Source organism: Arvicola amphibius, chromosome 10 (genome assembly GCF_903992535.2).
Source record: "Arvicola amphibius chromosome 10, mArvAmp1.2, whole genome shotgun sequence".
NCBI classification, from domain to species: domain Eukaryota; kingdom Metazoa; phylum Chordata; class Mammalia; order Rodentia; family Cricetidae; genus Arvicola; species Arvicola amphibius.
The window spans coordinates 104,511,481-104,529,326 of record NC_052056.1 but is presented as its reverse complement, the minus strand read 5'-3'; the positions used below and the strand labels follow the sequence as shown (position 1 = coordinate 104,529,326).

General features: G+C 40.8%; 1 protein-coding gene across 5 annotated transcripts in view; it reads left to right on the top strand.

The window, feature by feature from the left end:
- Positions 1 to 17,846, top strand: part of LOC119825569 (cytochrome P450 3A11-like) — a 794,398-nt gene that overhangs the window by 16,950 nt on the left and 759,602 nt on the right. For 2 of the 5 annotated variants that reach the window (XM_038346520.2, XM_038346519.2), the window contains exons 5-10: positions 1,621 to 1,720; positions 4,191 to 4,304; positions 4,393 to 4,481; positions 5,199 to 5,347; positions 10,516 to 10,643; positions 11,553 to 11,622. The exons of 2 other annotated variants lie outside the window; for them this stretch is intronic. In XM_038346520.2, coding sequence (XP_038202448.1) covers positions 1,621 to 1,720; positions 4,191 to 4,304; positions 4,393 to 4,481; positions 5,199 to 5,347; positions 10,516 to 10,643; positions 11,553 to 11,622 — 650 coding nt within the window. The remainder of the gene's footprint in view (positions 1 to 1,620; positions 1,721 to 4,190; positions 4,305 to 4,392; positions 4,482 to 5,198; positions 5,348 to 10,515; positions 10,644 to 11,552; positions 11,623 to 17,846) is intronic. One more of the 5 variants, XM_038346527.2, reaches the window with a different exon arrangement.

The window sequence follows — 17,846 nt, the reverse complement described above, 5'->3', positions numbered from 1 at the left end:
TTGCATTTCTGTGATGACTAAAGATGTTGAAAAATTCCTTAAGTGTCTTTCATTCATTTTAGATTCTTCTGTTGAGAATACTCTGTTTTGATCTATACCCCAGTTTTTAATTAGATTATTTAGTATTTTGATATCTAGTTACTTGAGTTCTTTATAAATTTTGGAGGTCAGTCCTCTGTCCAATGTGGGGTTGGTGAAGATCTTTCCCCATTTTATAGGCTACCATTTTGTCTTTTTGGCCATGTCCTTTGCCTTACAGAAGCTTCTCAGTATCAAAAGATCCCATTTATTAATTGTTACTCTCAGTGTCTCATCTCCGTTATCTTGACCCTCCTTGATTTCTTCTTTCTCTGAAACAACATTCCTGTCTTCCTGTGAGGAAACATTCTCCTCTGCTGACTGACAATTGTGAGCCTGAATGCTTTCCTTTTTACTTCCCTGTTCAAATTCAGATGGACCTTTCTGTGATTCCTCACTCTGCAGTGGATCCAGAGCATTTGAGATCAAATTACATAGAGATCAGTTTTGACTGCTTCTGGGGATGTATAGGCTCCTCTCTCATATGAGCTCATTAGGCTCTCAACACTGGCTTCCATATCCCCAGTTTTCACTGAACCTAGGGAGTTGTATGAAACCAATAACAATGTCTGTTAACTTTTACCAAAAGTCCTGTATACTGTTTTTCTTTCACATTCACTCAATTTTCTTTTAGAAAAAACACTAAGTAACCAGAATATTGCTGCTCCTGAGATGGGAAATCTCCAAGTCCTGTTTCTATCTTGAAGAACTGCCTGCTCTGAGCACACTCTACACCAGTCCTGGAGTGTCCGGACCTGTCTCATTTCTGAACCCATGACACTGATTTGGCACCAAATCTCTGGTGCTTCCTGTTGTGTGGGACGTTCAGAGGAAAGAAATCCCAGAATTTAATTTGAGTCTCTCTAGCAACAGGGAGGAACAGTTTCTGGGAACTAAACCTCAAATCTTTGTTCAGAAATGTATTTGTTGATTCTACACAAAGGTTGTGTTTGAAGTACAACAAGTTCCTCATGCCAATGCCACTTTGGTCTATTCTATATGTTCTCTGAAAGAAATAATCACACCCCTGAAATTCCAGTCCTTATTGTGCTTTCTTTGTAGTAGCCAATAATTCAAGTTCTCCAAGCATGCCTTGATTGTACTGTGACAAAAGACATGCAATGGATGAAACTCCCATGGGGAAAACAACTATAAGTCATAGAAAACAATCACCATTCCCAACTATGATTTTCTTCATGGTCTAGGAGACTTGAACAAGGAACTAATACATTCTGCCATTACCCTACATACAGTGAGAAACAACTTTTTCATCCTAATGTTTACCTGAGATACAATGACTCTACAAAATTCCCACTACAAATGTTTTGTCTTTAAGTGACTCATTGTGTCTTCAATGACATCACCTGTCACTTTACAAAGACTCCATGGATCTGTGGTCAGACTCCCAAAGTTGGACTTAAATTAGCGTGACAACATGTTGTATAACCAGAGTGAGGGTCACACAACATTGGAATCAAAGTGAGGATTTGGGCTCCCACTTAAGAACCTGGCTTGGGTTAATCAGTTGTTTTCCTTTCACAGGTTGTTTGAGGGTCCAACACCTATGTTAGCTATCACGGACACAGAAATGATCAAAAATGTACTAGTGAAGGACTGCTATTCTGTGTTCACAAACCGACGGGTATGTAAATTTTTTAATTTAAAAATTTTAAAGACTTGTTTTTGCTATTTTTATTTGTATGTATATATGTATGTCTGTTGACAGAAGTTCTATCCTGCCTGGTCCTGCTGCCGTACAGTCCCAAAGAAACACAAAGATGCTTACATGAATTATGAACTGGTTGGCCTATTATCTCAGGCTTCCTTGTTAACTAATTCTTACACCTTATAGTAATCCATAATTCTTGTCTGTGCTAGTCACATGGCTTGATATCTTCTATCAGCGAGGCAGTCTCATCCTGCTTCCTCTGTGTCTGGGTGAGGAATGCAGACTGAGTCTTTCCTCTTCCCAGATTTCTCCTCTTCTCATCACCCTGCCTCTACTTACTACTTGGTTGCTTCAACTATACTTGCTGCCTGACTACTGGCCAATCAGCATTTTATTAAACCAGTACAACTGACAACCTTTAAAGAGTACAAGACCATTGTCCCACAGACTATAATGTAAATGCCATACATGTGTAGGTTCCTGTGGAGGTCCAAAAAGGGTTAAGATCCACAGGAGCTAATATTCCAAGCAGTTGGAGGGGGCTGACATGGGTGCTGGGACCTGTCTCCTCCAGAAGATCAGCAAGCACCCTTAACTGTTGAACCATCACCAAAGACTCCCCCTTTTAAGAATATAAAACTTTATTTTTATGAATTGATTTTATTTTGTTTGCTTGCTTTGGTTTTTCAGAGACAATTTATCTCTGTGTAGCTCTGACTCTTCTGTAACTTACTCTGTAGGCCAAGTTGTCTTGAACTCATAGAGATCTGCCTGCCTCTGCCACTGCCTTCTTCTCTCATTTTGTATCCATTTTTCTTTTTCAGTGTATTGTGTAGACAGTGTCAAGTTGATGACTAGTCACCTGGACCCTTTGTGTGAATTTTCTTGTGTAAAATAATATCCTTTTGAGATTAGCTCTTAAATCTATGATTTTATTAATGTTAAGTTTTTGTGAGGTATGATACTTAGTTCAATATTCTCTCTTTTTTAAACCATGGCTGTCCCACTGTTCTGTCTGGAGAAACTTGTAATTCCCTTTTTCTACCCCCTGCATCCTGGGGAATGAACTCAGGTTGTTGGGCTTGGCAGCAAGCACATTTACCTACTGAGCCATCACTCTGGCCTTCATTCAGCTTTTGGTCATGTAGTGGAGTTATCTGAAGGCCTAGTTTACAGCTGACTTCATCAAGGGAAGCCAGTTCCATTTCTTCCTGTTGTGCTGAGTGCTTTAATATAAGGGCAGTTGTGAAACTCCACATTAGTATAAAAGTGTAAATGTGGAAAATAGAATAAAGTTCCCACCAGGGAAATAGAATTATATTTTTCCTTTTATCACTAAAAAAATGAAGGAAAAATGATTCCTACAACACTATTCCTAAACAAACAACCCCAAACCAAATAAACCAGGCTCTAGAGAGATGACTTAGTGGCTGAAAGTTCTAAAAGAGGATGGGAATTTGTTGTCTACATCCACATCCAGCAGCTCAAATCACCTGTAACTCCTGCTTTAGAGATCCAACTCACTCATCTGATCTCTGATTATACTGAATAAATATGTACATACATTCATACACGCATGCGTACATACATACAAACAATACTAAAATAAATCTAGAAAAAACCCAAAGATCAAATCCTTAAAAATGTCTCAGGCTAGGGAAATGGCTTTATTGGAAAAGGACCTGAGTATAGATCCCCAGCATCCACATAAAAGCTGTGTGGAGCAGCATGTATGTGTTATTTCTCAGCTGTATTTGGAAGTAGGTGGGTCCTAGAGGCTTGCTGGTTAGGTACTCTATCCAAACCAGATCCTTCTATGTTCATTGAGACACCCTGCCTAAAAATACAATAGAGGTATAGAGGAAGATGTCAGACCTCTGTTATCCAAATGAGAATGCACACCAGTGTTCTACTCTACACACACACACACACACACACACACACACACACAGACAAACAAATACATGAACTTGCATATGCACACATGTGCATACACACACACACACACCATATCAAGACACCAATTTTGACATTGTCTATGCTGTAAATATGGAGTTGGAGAACTTGTGTGATGTCAAGTTCACTTTCTATTTATCCCCAAGCCATTTGCCATCTACATCATTCCGGAGAATCTACTATGTTTTGTTCCCGTCTTCTCTGCCCCACCCCCACAACCCTGGAACAAATTTGCAAACCACAGAAAGATTTTAATTTACAAGGATCCTGGAATAAAAATGTTTAAAAGTTCAACAGGCAGCCCAGTGAGCACCTAATGTCTTAAAGTTTGTGAGGAAATTCTGACCATTTTTGCATCTAGGATGAGGCTTGATCTATAATAAACAGTCATGAACAAATTGTTATACACCATTATTCACCAAGCACATTTGCAACCTTGGAAAAGTCTGGTCTAACAGAGAACAATATTTACATTTTCTGACCCTAGAATTTGGGCCCAGCGGGGATAATGAATAAAGCTCTCTCTTCATCTAAGGATGAGGACTGGAAGAGAATTCGTGCCTTGCTGTCTCCCACCTTCACCAGTGGAAAACTCAAAGAGGTAACTAAAAGGACTGTTAGATTAAATGTTTGTGTGACTTGAGTCTCCACACCTAACAACCATGGGTGCCGTTGTGTTTTGTGCTTAGATGTTCCCAATCGTTGAACAGTATGGAGATATTTTGGTAAAATACTTGAGAAGAGAGGCAGAGAAAGGCAAGCCTATCACCATGAAAGAGTGAGTACTGGTACATCCACTGTGGTTCTGGGAGAGGAAGAGAACTGGTGCAGAAGGGTTGTAGTTAGGGGCTGCGGGCAGGCCTGCATTTTGTCCTGCCTGGATCCCACATGGCTAGCTTTACACGCGAAATAACAACACACAAATTGTATTCTTTTAAACACTACCTGGCCCATTAGTTCTTGCCTCTTATTAGCTAATTCTCACATCTCTTGCTTTAACCCATATCTAATAATCTGTGTAACACCACGAGTGGTGTCTTGCCAGGAAAGATTCAGCATGTCTGACTTGGTGGCTGGCTTCATGGCGACTGTCTCCCTGAGGAGAGGCATGGCAGTCTGTCCCAGAGAGGAGAGGCAGGGCAATTTATTAACTTCCCTTCCCAGCATTCTGTTCTGTCTATTCTGCCCACCTAAGGGTTGGCCAATCAAATGGGCCAGGCAGTTTCTTTATTAGCCAGTGAGAGTCCTCCATCAAAGGGTCATCCTTCTGTGTGTTCCACATGTCCTGCTGCTCCTTCTTCCCTTTTAGACACTGGATGACAAAATGTACAATTGAGAAAGAAATGAGACAGTATCAAGTTCACTAGGGTAAAGGGTGGGTAGTAGGGGAAGGTGCTTGGCCAACTGAGGTGATTTCACCATTCTTGCCCAAGAATATAAATTATTTCAGGCTTCTTCCTGAATGTGGTAAATTCCCACATCTCTATCTCCTCAGAGTGCTAGGGGCCTACAGCTTGGATGTGATCACGAGCACAGCATTTGGTGTGAACGTCGATTCCCTCAACAACCCAAATGATCCTTTTATGGAAAAGACTAAGAAGCTAGTAAAAATAGATTTTTTTAGTCCATTATTTATGTCAGTAGGTATGTATGATGGTTCTTCTACCTTTTAACCCAGTGTACTTGTCTGTAGCCATGTTTGAAGTTCAGCCTTTCTCTTCCACACTTACCATATATATTCGTATATAATTCATCTGACGTGTAATTCACAAGCTTATTGTGTTGTACACAAAGGCACAATCCAATATTTAAGGCACAAAAACATGTACCTCCTTACTTTTGTTTCTGAACTTAATTTTCTTTTAGAGGGAGTCTCACTGGGTAGCTCAACTAGCCTGGAAGTTGCTGTGTAGACCAGGCTGGCCTTGAACTCACAGTGATCCCATTACCTCTACCTCCTGGGTGCTGGGATTAAAGGCTTAAGACACTGCTCTTCTCTTTATTTTAGAATTCTTTTATTTATCCTTTGACAATTTCATAAAGGTATGCAATCTATCTTGATTATAACCTCCCCTAATTCTCACTCCCACTTTCCTCAGATACCCCCACACATATTTCTGTCAATTTAATGTCCCAATCCTTTTTTTGGCCAAACAGTAAGTCCAGCAATCTCTGCTTGCTAGGATAGTGACCAATATTGGTGTGATCTCTTGTAAGTGAGCAGATCAAGAGTGGGCCAGGCCATGTCTAGGATATGGTATTTCACACTGTAAACAGAGACTACTTGTTGGTTTCCTGGCCGGCCACACAGATTCAAGTAATAACACAGAAACCATATTAATTACATTACTTCTTGGCCTATTAGCTCTGGCTTCTTATTAGCTACCTCTTATATCTTAAATTAACCCATTTCTATTATTCTGTATTTCACTACAAGGATGTGGCTTACCAGGTAAAGTTCCAGTGTCTTTCTCCTTTGGGACATACATGGCGTCTCCCTGACTCTGCCTACCCTCTCTATATATCTCTGTTCAGATTTCCCATCTGGCTATATTCTGCCCTGCCATAGGCCCAAACAAGCTTCTTTATTAACCAATGGTAATAAAGCATTCATAGCACACAGAACAGAATCCCACATCATCACACCACCAGTCCCGGCCCTTACTTTACCCCCACATCTGTTTTCATGATGTCCTTTACCCTGGAGTGATGTGGATGTTGATAAAAATGCTCCATGTAGGACTCAGCGCTCAACAGTCACATATTCTCAGCACTCTGATCACTCAGGGGTCTGCACTGACTGATGATCTACCTAGCCTGATACCAATGTCAACTGCAGAGTGCTCTGTTCTAGCCACGCTGCACATTTGCACCATTGTCCTTCAAGCAGCCTTGACCCAAACAACCACCAATTTACTTTCTCTATATTTATATATTCTGAGTATTTCACATCAATGGGATGAAAGACTATGTCATTTCTGTGACAGACCTCTGTCATTTAGAACACTATTAAGTGATACTACTATAACTGTCTCCTATGTCTATGAATGAGTAATATTCTATATTAGTTCATAGACATTGAAGTTAGTTTTATGTTTGCCATGAATTTTGCTGCTATGAGCATTTTAATACAAGGTTACATTTAAATATTTGTTTTTATGTTTTAGGATATATTCAGAATTGTCATTCCTGCATTCCAAAGTAACCCCATTTTAACATATTAAACACCTAAACATATGTTTTCCACAGTAGATGCAGGTTTTTGTATGTCTTCTGGAAATTCAGGAGAGTTCCAAGTTCTCCATGTCCCACCCAACACTTGGCTCTCCTACGACTTTGATCATTGCTGATTAGTGGATGTGCTGCAGGCTGGACCTGTGGTTTTGATTAGAATTTCCTTAGTCCAAATGCAGTTAAAAAACTAAGCTAGATATATTGTCTGCTTTTAGATCATCTCTCTCACATAGCTGAATTACTCTAACAGTTTTTAAAGATTTATTTATTTTTATGTTATGTGTATGAGTGTTTTACCTACACATATGTGTACCACATGAATTAAGGGCCTGCCTAGGTCATAAAAAGGAATTAAATCTCCTGGAACTGGAGTTATACATGGTTAAGAGCAGCCACATGGGTGATGAGAATCAAATCTTGGTCCTCTGCAAGTGCAGCTTGTTCTAACTATTGAGCAATCTCTCCAGGCCCTGTAGTAATTTTTTGTGTATGTGCTGGGTACAGTTAGCAGTGGTGCTTCTTTGGGGATTTTACTATTTTCCCTGTCAATTACTTTTTCCATACACAGCTCTTGTGTCCTTTTCCCTACATTCCATCCTCAACACTAAGTATCATCATCTCCTTGTCTCCTTTTGAGCATTATCCCATATCCACATTTATACCATTCACATATTTGCATTTTTCATTATTGGCTAGACTCTGGAACTGAGGGAGATTATGTGATTTTCCTTTTTTTGAGTTTGGCACCCATCTTTGTCTTCACAGAGGTACTGGGTATCAAATTCAGATCCTGTGCTTACATAGCAAATATTTTACCAATGAGTCATCTCTCCTCCCCTTGAGTTAGTTGTTTTAAAGTTTTATTTTACAATATAAAGTTTGATATTTGAGATTTTAAAAATTAAGGTTGTAAGCCTTTCCCTGGATTATTTATTTATTTAGTTTAATCTTTCCTTTCAAATATTTACACTCCTTCCCTCCTCCCAATCCCCTCCCGCTCTCCCACACCCCCTCATCCCTTTCCCACCCTGCTTGAGAGAGGGCAGGGAACTCTGCCCTGTAGGAAGTCCAAGGCCCTCCCCCCTACATCCAGGCCTAGGGAGCTGTGCATCCATATCGACTAGGGTCCCAAAAAGCCAGAAAATGCCGTAAAAACAAGTTCCAGTGTCTTTATCAAAAGCTTCTAAGTCAGCCCCCATTGTTAACCACAATCAGAGAGTCCTGTTTGATCACATGCTCATTCAGACCTGGTCCAGCTGGATTTGATGAACTCATATTAGAACAGGCCCACTGCCTCAATTGGTGAACCAACTCCTCCTGGTCCTGACTTCTTTGCTCATTTTCTCCTTCCTTCTGTCTTTTTTTTTTTCTCATGGTTTATTTTTTTTTATATTTAAAAATTTCCATCTCCTTCCCTCCTCCTCCCCCCTCCCTCCCCTCCTTCTCCCCTTTCTCTCCCCTCCTTCTCCCCCTTCCCTCCCCTCCCCTCCACCCATACCTCCCCTCCCTCCCTCTCAAGGCCAAGGAGCCATCAGGGTTCCCCACTCTATGCTAAGACCAAGGTCCTCCCAACTCCCCCCAGGTCCAGGAAGGTGATCGACCAAGCTGAGAAGGCTCCCACAGAGCCCGTCCATGAAGAACAATCAGAGCCCAGAGCCATTGTCCTTTGCTTCTCAGTCAGCCCCCGCTGTTGGCCACACTCAGAGAGACGGGTTTGGTCGCATGATCCATCAGTCCCATTCCAACTGGAGTTGGTGATCTCCCATTAGTTCTGTCCCACCGTCTCCATGAGTGAACGCACTCCTCTCGTTCCTGACTTTCTCCCTCATGTTCTTGCTCCTTCTGCTCCTCATCGGGACCTTGGGAGCTCAGTCCAGTGCTCCAATGTGGGGCTCAGTCACCTTCCCCATCTGTCGCCAGCTGGAGGTTCCCTCACGGTCCTGACTTTCTTTCTCATGTTCTCTCTCCTTCTGCTCCTCATCAGGACCTTGGGAGCTCAGTCCGGTGCTCCAAGGTGGGGCTCTGTCATTTTCTTCATCTATCGTCAGGTGGAGGTTCTATGGTGATATGCAAGAAATTCATCAGTATGGCTATAGGAACTGGCCTTTTCAGGCTCCCTCTCCTCAGCTGCCCAAGGAACTAACTGGGGGCGTCTCCCTGGAAACCTGGGAACCCCTCTAGGGTCAAGTCTCTTGACAACCCTCAGGTAGCTCCTTAAATAACTGGACCTTGGGAGCTCAGTTTTTCCTCTGATGAGGGTCTCTGTCTCTATCTCCATCTTTCACCGGACAAAGATTCTATGGTGATATTTGTGATAATCATCAGCGTGATAGTGGGGCAAGGACTGTTCAGGTACCCTTTCCTCTGCTGTCCAAGGACATAGCTTGAGGCATCCCAGTGGATTTTATTTGGATGGATAGAACACAAATAATGACATGGAGACTTCTTATTAATTATGAAAGCTTGGTCTCAGTTTAGGCTTGTTTCCCACTAGCTCTTATAACTTAAATTAAATTAATTCATTTCCATTAATCTACCTTCTACCATATGGTTCATTACCTCTGCTCCATATGTACATCTGACTCCCAATTCCAACCTCTGCCCTCACATCTTGCTGGTGAATCACACCTCTCTTCTTCCCAGAATGCCTCTCTCCTACTGGAAGTCCTGCCTATCCTCTTCTGTCTAGCTATTGGCCATTCACTTCTTTATTAAGCCAATCAAAAAGTGCCTTAGAAGAGACACATCTTCAGAGTTTACAAAAAGATTATCCTACAACATAAGCCTCCCTGCTCCATTTTTCTATATGGTCTTGCTTTATCTTTTTTTCATATTCTCTTGACATTTTGTATTCTTTTGCTACTTGATAAAGATCACAAGATCTCACACAAGCTAGGCAAGTACTCTGCCAAAAAACAATATCTCAATAAATTTTCCAATATCCTGTTGGATTTCTTGAACTGTTAGTTATTTAGTAAGCTTATTATATGATAAGGATGTGTATATAATTAATTTGCACAGACATCTGATTTTCCAAATATCCTTTCTGGTGCTAGTTTAGTTTGTATCATGTCAGTTGAGAAACAAATGCTATCTTGGCTGTTCTTTCTTTACTACTTACCAGCTAATAAGAAATCTACCTATTTATCTATTTGTTTATTTACTAGCTTAAAAAGAAATTTATTGATTTATTTGTCTATGTGCACATTGCTTTGATGTTTACATGGCATGTGTAGATCAGAGGACAACTTACAGTAGCTGATTCTCTCCTTCCACAATGTGGGATACAGGGATCAAACTCAGGTTGTTGGGCTTTTCTGAAGGTCCCTTTAGCTGTTGAACCATGTTAATGGCCCTGTCTGTATTTTGGATCCACACAAACTACAGGAGAAGAGTTAAATTCAACAGTCAGAATTGTTCCTTTGACTACTCCTCAATGCAGAAGGAGCATTATGGTGATGACCCAATGTGAATGGTGTGGTTGAGACACTGGTGACTTATTCTTTAGATTGTTTCATGATTTCACTACATGAAACCTATATTTCCACTAAAATTTATTATTTGTCTATCCTTTCCAGTACTCTTTCCATTTCTTACACCAATATATGAGATGTTAAATGTCTCCAGATTCCCAAAGGATTCGATAGCATTCTTCAAAAAATTTGTGGATAGAATGAAGGAAAACCGGCTGAACTCTGGTGAGAAGGTAAAAAGTAGTTGTCTCCTGAGAGGTGCAGGGTTTGTAATATTGGGCTGTGAACATGTGAACTGTATGTTTTACTTTATCTATCACTAAAAGTAGATAGAAAAGGTTATATTTAGAGAGAGAAAAGGGATATTTTTATTTCTGGGAGAGGAAAATTGGGAATTTTGAAAAACTGATTGAGAATAAGTCAGGAATTAACCCTTAGCAAAACAAATGATATCAAGAGTGCCCTTTGTAAGGATTAAAATTAAGAAAAAATGGCAAAGCACAGGACCAGCACAAGATAACACCACCAAATCTCCAATATAGATGAGGAAGGACCTCTCGAAATTCCGCAACTCCGTGGGAACTGTTGGCACTTAATGGCTGCAGAGAGGGTGTATAACCACCAATAGTTTTCTCATGCACCAGTGAATGACCCCACAGACAGGGACATATGGGCAGCACTTGGACTCAGTGGGTTATTAAAAAGAAGAGGTCATGAAATTTGGAAAAAGAAATGTTACAAGGGAAAAGAAGGACTCAAATGGGAGGAAATGATGGGGTGGGTATGACCATATCTCATTGTATACATCTATGAGAATTTATAAGAACAGATAAAAATGATTAAAACAAGGGAAATACTATTTCCATCTAATACAAAAACATTTTCAAAAAATCAATGTTATTTTTTAAAATAATATCTATTGTAATTTATTGTAAATTGGTTGATAAATCAGTTGGATTGCTTCCGGGTTCAGCTACAGTAGCTTTTGTTCTTTAAGGACTCAAGCAACACTAACCACGCTGGTGAATTTAAGGGAGCTTCATTCTCAGAAAAAGCAGTGAGCTTCTGCACACCTGATCTACCTCTGACCTCTGACTTTAAAAGTGACCTTTTATTTTGACAACTTTTCTTTATGCTTCCAGCACAGAGTGGATTTCTTTCAGCTGATGATGAACACTCAAAATAATTCCAAAGACAAAGAGTCTCATAAAGGTAACCAAGGACTCCCTGGTCTATGGACAAGGAAGTTCTCAGGGAGTAGTCACATCACTCAGAAAATGAGTTGGAAGGTTTTCTTTTTTTATTCTTTTTTAATTGCTTATTAAAAATTTCCACCTCCTCCCCTGCTCCCATTTCCTTCCCACTCCCCTTCACCACCTTCCCCATCCCTCTCCAGTCCTAAGAGAAGTCAGGGTGCCCTGCCCTGTGGGAAGTCCAAGGCCCTTCACTTTCTATCCAGGTCTAGGAGGTATGTATATAAACAGACTAGTCTCCAAAAAAGCAAGTACATGCAGTAGAATCAAAACCCAGTGTCATTATCATTGGCTTCTCAGTCAGCCCCTCATTGTCAGCCACATTAAGAGAAGCCGGTTTCATCACATTCTCGTTCAGTCCAAGTCCAGCTGGCCTTGATTAACTCCCATTAGAATAGTCCCACCATCTCCATGGGTGGATGTACCCCTCCAGGTCCTGACTTCCTTGTTCATGTTCTCCCTCCTGCTCTTGGGACCGGACCTTGGGAGCTCAGTCCAATGTTCCAGTGCGGGTCTCTGTCTCTATCTCCATCCATCACCAGATGAAGGTTCTATGGTGATATGCAAGATGTTCATCAGTGTGGCTATGGGAGAAGGCCAGTTCAGGCACCCTCTCCTCTGCTGCCCAAGGACATAGCTGGGGAAATTCCCTTGGACACCTGGGAACCCCTCTAGAGCCAAATATCTTGCCAACCCTACAATGGCTCCCTTAATTAAGATATCTTCTTCCCTGCTCCCATATGCACCCTTCCTCCATATCAACCATCTCATTCCCCCCAAACTCTCCCCAATCCTTCCCTTCTCCCTTCTCTCTCCCCATCTCCCCTTCCCTGTAACCACCCCCCCCCCACTGTGCTGCCAACTTTTGCCCAGCGATTGTGTCTATTTCCAATATCCAGGAGGATAAATAAATATTTTTCCTTGGATACACCTTCTTATTTAGCTTCTCTAGGATCACGAATTACAGGCTCCATGTCCTTTGTTTATGGCTAGAATCCACTTATGTGTGAGTACTTACCATATTCATCTCTTTGGGTCTGGGTTATCTCACTCAGTAAAGTGTTTTCTGTTTCCATCCATTTGCATGCAAAATTCAAGATGTCATTGTTTTTTAATTCTGAGTAGAACTCTAAAGTGTATATTGCCACACCCTTTTTATCCATTCTTCCATTGAGGTGCACCTAGGTTGTTTCCAGGTTCTGGCTATTACAAATAGTGCTGGTATGAACATAGTTAAACAAATGCTTTTTTTTTTGTAGTATGATTGGGCACCTCTTGGGTATAATCCCAAGAGTGGAATTGCTGGATCCTGAAGTAGGTTGACTCCCAGTTTTCTGAGAAACAGCCACACTGATTTCCAAAGTGGTTGCACAAGTTTGCATTCCCACCAGCAATGGATGAGTGTTCCCCTTATTCCATATCCTCTCCAGCATAGGCTATCATTGGTGTTTTTGATTTTAGCCATTCTGACAGGTGTAAGATGGTATCTCAAAGTTGTTTTGATTGGCATTTCACTGATTGCTAAGTAGGTTGAGCATGACCTTAAGTACCTTTTGGCCATTTGAACTTCTTCTGTTGAGAATTCTCTGTTCAGTTCAGTACCCCATTTTTAATTGGGTTAATTAGAGTTTTAAAGTCTAGTTTCTTGAGTTCTTTATATATTTTGGAGATCAGACCTTTGTCTGATCCGGGGTTGGTGAAGATCTTCTCTTCAGTAGGTTGCCTTTTTGTCTTAATGACAGTGTCCTTTGCATTACAGAAGCTTCTCAGTTTCAGGAGATCCCATTTATTCATTGTTGCTCTTATTGTCTGTGCTACTGGGGTTATATGTAGGAAGTGGGCTCCTGCACTCATGTGTTACAGTCTACTTCCCACTTTCTCTTCTATCATGTTCAGTGTGGTCAGATTTATATTGAGGTCTTTAATTCATTTGTACTCGAGTTTTGTGCATGGTGATAGATATGGATCTATTTTCATTCTTCTACAGGTTGACATCCACTTATGCCAGCACCATTTGTTGAAGACGCTTTCTTTCTTCCAGTGTATAATTTTAGCTCCTTTGTAAAATATCAGTTGTTCAAAGGTTCGTGGATTGATATCCAGGTCTTCAATTTGATTCCATTGGTCGACATCTCTGTTTTTATGCCAATGCCTAGCTGTTTTCATTACTGTAGCCCTGTAATACAGTTTGAAGTCAAGGATGGTAATGCCTCCAGCAACACTGTTATTGTATAGGATTGTTTGGACTATCCTGAGTTTTTTGTTTTTCTATATAAAGTTGATAATTGTTCTCTCAAAGTCTGTGAAGAATTTTGTTGGGATTTTGATGAGGATTGCATTGAATCTATAGATTGCTTTTTGATAGAATTTTCATTTTTACTACATTGATCCTCTCAATCCAAGAGCATGGGAGATCCTTCCATTTTCTGGTATCCTCTTCATTTCTTTCTTCAAAGACTTAAAGTTCTTGTCAAATAGATCTTTCACTTCCTTGGTTAGAGTTACCCCAATGATACTTTATGCTATTTGTGGCTAGCAGAAGAATACCTCTGTCAGGTTACTGAAAGAAGGACATGGCTATAATCAGTGTGGAATTTTGTTCCAAACATGAAGGGAGTCTTCAGTGGCCTCTGTGTGTCACCTAGTTCTACACAGGTGCTGCTTCTGTCTTTCCCAGCACACTGACTGGGAACTTGACCCAGACATCTAAATATAAACATCCATTCCAAAGGCATGTATACAAATAGTGCTTATGCTTTCTGGGAACCCCTGCTGTGCATGTGTTCCCTACCTTATTCTATAGTGATTGTTTACCTTTCTTTGTATGTTAAAAACATTGCATCTGGGGAAAGCCTCTTTGTATAAGCACACTGGTTCTCTTCATTTTTCTACATACTTAAAAATTACTTTTTATCTTCTTTGGATACTATATGCATGTGTGCGTGAGTGTGTGCTTATGCTTACACCCCTATATCTCTGTGGATTTCAGAGGAAGGCACACAGTACCTTGCTCAATCACTCTCTGCCTTATTTCTTCCAGATGGAAACTCTTATTGAACCTGGTGCTAGGCTGGCAGCCAGAAGGTCTCTGATCCACAGAGCTAGGGCTACAGGAGTGTGTTACCACACAGTCATTGTACATGGGGACTGAGGATTCAAACTGAGGTACTCAGGCTTGTGCAACAAGTGATCATACCTATTGAGCCATACCTCTAACCTCCCAACTATGTTTATGTTTTAATTTAAAACCATTATTACTATCATGGTTGTTAATTTCCAGACTTTATTCTAGAGGTGAACATCAGAAGTTAATGCAAAGGGAGTCTTCCATTCTTACCTATTTCCTTATTTCTAGTGCACACAATTGCTTATATATAGCAATATGATTTTCTAGGTCCCCAAATTTGCTTTTTAAAGTCATCATGTGTTTTGTTTGGAATTGTCTCCAGTTTGTCCACTTTAAACACGTTCATATGATCAGCTAACTTCAAATTGGTCTATATGTCCTGCTCCTTTTCAGACCAGATCTCATGTAGGCTAGGCTGGCCTCACATTCATAGTGTGCCTGAGAATGACCTTTTAATTTCTATACTACCATGCCTAGTTTATACAGTCCTGGGGATTGAGCCCATGCCATTATTCATGCCAGGCTAGCTCTCCACTTACTGAGATACATATCCTCTGACCTGTTTTATTTTTGAGTTCTAAAATAGATATTAACTTTAAAAATACCCACTGATTGTGGGTTTATAGTACAGCTTCAATTTAGAAGCAAGGACTTACACTAATTGAGAAAGAAACTTTATCAACAGCAGAGTCGCAGCACTAATGTCAAAATGTTTACAACTGTGTATAACTCTAGTTATATAAACTCCAATGCCATGTTCTGCTCTTCATTGGCACTTGTACACATGTTCATACACATACATAAATGGATAATTAAAATTAAAACTCTTAACCTCTACCAAAGATGAAGAATTAAAATTAATTTTTAAAATTTTTTTATTAAAAATTTCCATCTCCTCTCATTTCCCTCCCACTTCCCCTACTTCCCCTTACTTCCCTCTATAGTCCTAAGAGAAGTCAGAGTGCCCTGCCCTGTGGGAAGTCAGGCCCTCCAACCTCCATCCAGGTCTATGAAGGTGTGCATCCAAAAAGACTAGGGTCCCAAAAAGTTAGTACATGTAGTAGAATCAAAACCCAGTGCCATTATCATTGGCTTCTCAGTCAGCCCTCATTGTCAGTCACATTAGAGAGTCCAGTTTGATCACATGCTCTTTTAGTCCCAGTCTAGCTGGCCTTGGTGAGCTCCCATTAGATAAGTCCCACTGTCTCCAGTGGAATTGATAACCAAAAATAAAATTAAAATTAAAACTCTTAACCTATACCAAAGGATAAGAATTTAAATTACTTTAGCAATCAGAGAAATGCCAATCAAAACAACTTTGAGATACCATCTTATACCTGTCAGAATGGCTAAAATCAAAAACACCAATGATAGCCTATGCTGGAGAGGATATGGAGTAAGGGGAATACTCATCCATTGCTGGTGGGAATGCAAACTTGTGCAACCACTTTGGAAATCAGTATGGTGTCTTCTCAGAAAACTGGGAGTCAACCTACCTCAGGATCCAGCAATTCCACTCTTGGGATTATACCCAAGAGGTGCCCAATCATACTACAAAAAAGCATTTGTTTGACTATGCTCATACCAGCACTATTTGTAATAGCCAGAACCTGGAAACAACCTAGGTGCACCTCAATGGAAGAATGGATAAAGAAGGTGTGGCAATATACACTTTAGAGTTCTACTCAGAGGTAAAAAAACAATGACATCTTGAATTTTGCATGCAAATGGATGGAAACAGAAAACACTTTACTGAGTGAGATAACCCAGACCCAAAAAATGACTATGGTAAGTACTCACACATAAGTGGATTCTAGCCATAAACAAAGGACATTGCGCCTATAATTCATGGTCCTAGAGAAGCTAAATAAGAAGGTGAACCCAAAGAAAAACATTTATTTATCCTCCTGGATGTTGGAAGTAGACAAGATTGCCAGGCAAAAGTTGGGAGCATAGGGGTGGGAGTGGGTTGTGGGGAAGGGGAGATTGGGAGAGAGAAGTGAGAAGGGGAGGATTGGGGAGAGTTTGGAGGAATGAGATAGTTGAGATGGAGGAAGGGTAGATATGAGAGCAGGGAAGAAGATATCTTAATTAAGGGAGCCATTGTAGGGTTGGCAAGAGACTTGGCTCTAGAGGGGTTCCCAGATGTCCAAGGGAATTTCTCCAGCTAGGTCCTTGGGCAGCAGAGGAGAGGGTGCCTAAACTGGCCTTCTCTAATAGCGACACTGATGATTATCTTGCATATCACCATAGAACCTTCATCTGGTGATGGATGGAGATAGAGACAAAGACCCACATTGGAGCACTGGACTCAGCTGCTAAGGCCCAGGTGAAGAGCAGGATGAGGGAGAATGTGAGCCAGGAAGTCAGGACTGTGAGGGGTGTGTCCACTCTCGGAGATGGTGGGACTATTCTAATGGGAGTTCACCAAGGCCAGCTGGGCTCGGACTGAAGGAGAATGTGATCAAATTGGCCTCTCTGAATGTGCCTGACAATAAGGGCTGACTGAGAAGCCAATGATAATGACACCGGGTTTTGATTCTACTGCATGTACTTGTTTTTGGGAGCCTAGTCTGTTTGGAAACATACCTTCCTAGACATGGATGGAGGTGGGAGGGCCTTGGACTTCCCACAGAGCAGGACACCCTGACTTCTATTAGTACTGTAGAGGGAGGTAAGGGGGGGGTGAGGAGAGTGGGAAGAAAATGGGAGGATGGGAAGAGTTGGAAATGTCTAATAAATTAACTAATTAAAATTAAAATTCTTAAGCTCTGGCAAAGGACTAGAGTTCAGTTCCCAGCACCTACCTCTAAAAGTTCAAACTGTTCTAAAACTCCATGTCTAAGGAATCAGATGCTCTCTCCTGGGCACCATAGCCACACCAAACACACACATGGCACCCATCCACAGACATAAATATACATACACAAACATATATGTAGGCAAACCACCTACACACATAAATTAAAACAACTTAAAAACCCATTAAAATGTGTTGTAAATGCCTAGGTCTTTTGTTATGCTAAGTTCAACTTTGCATATACTGACAACTCAAG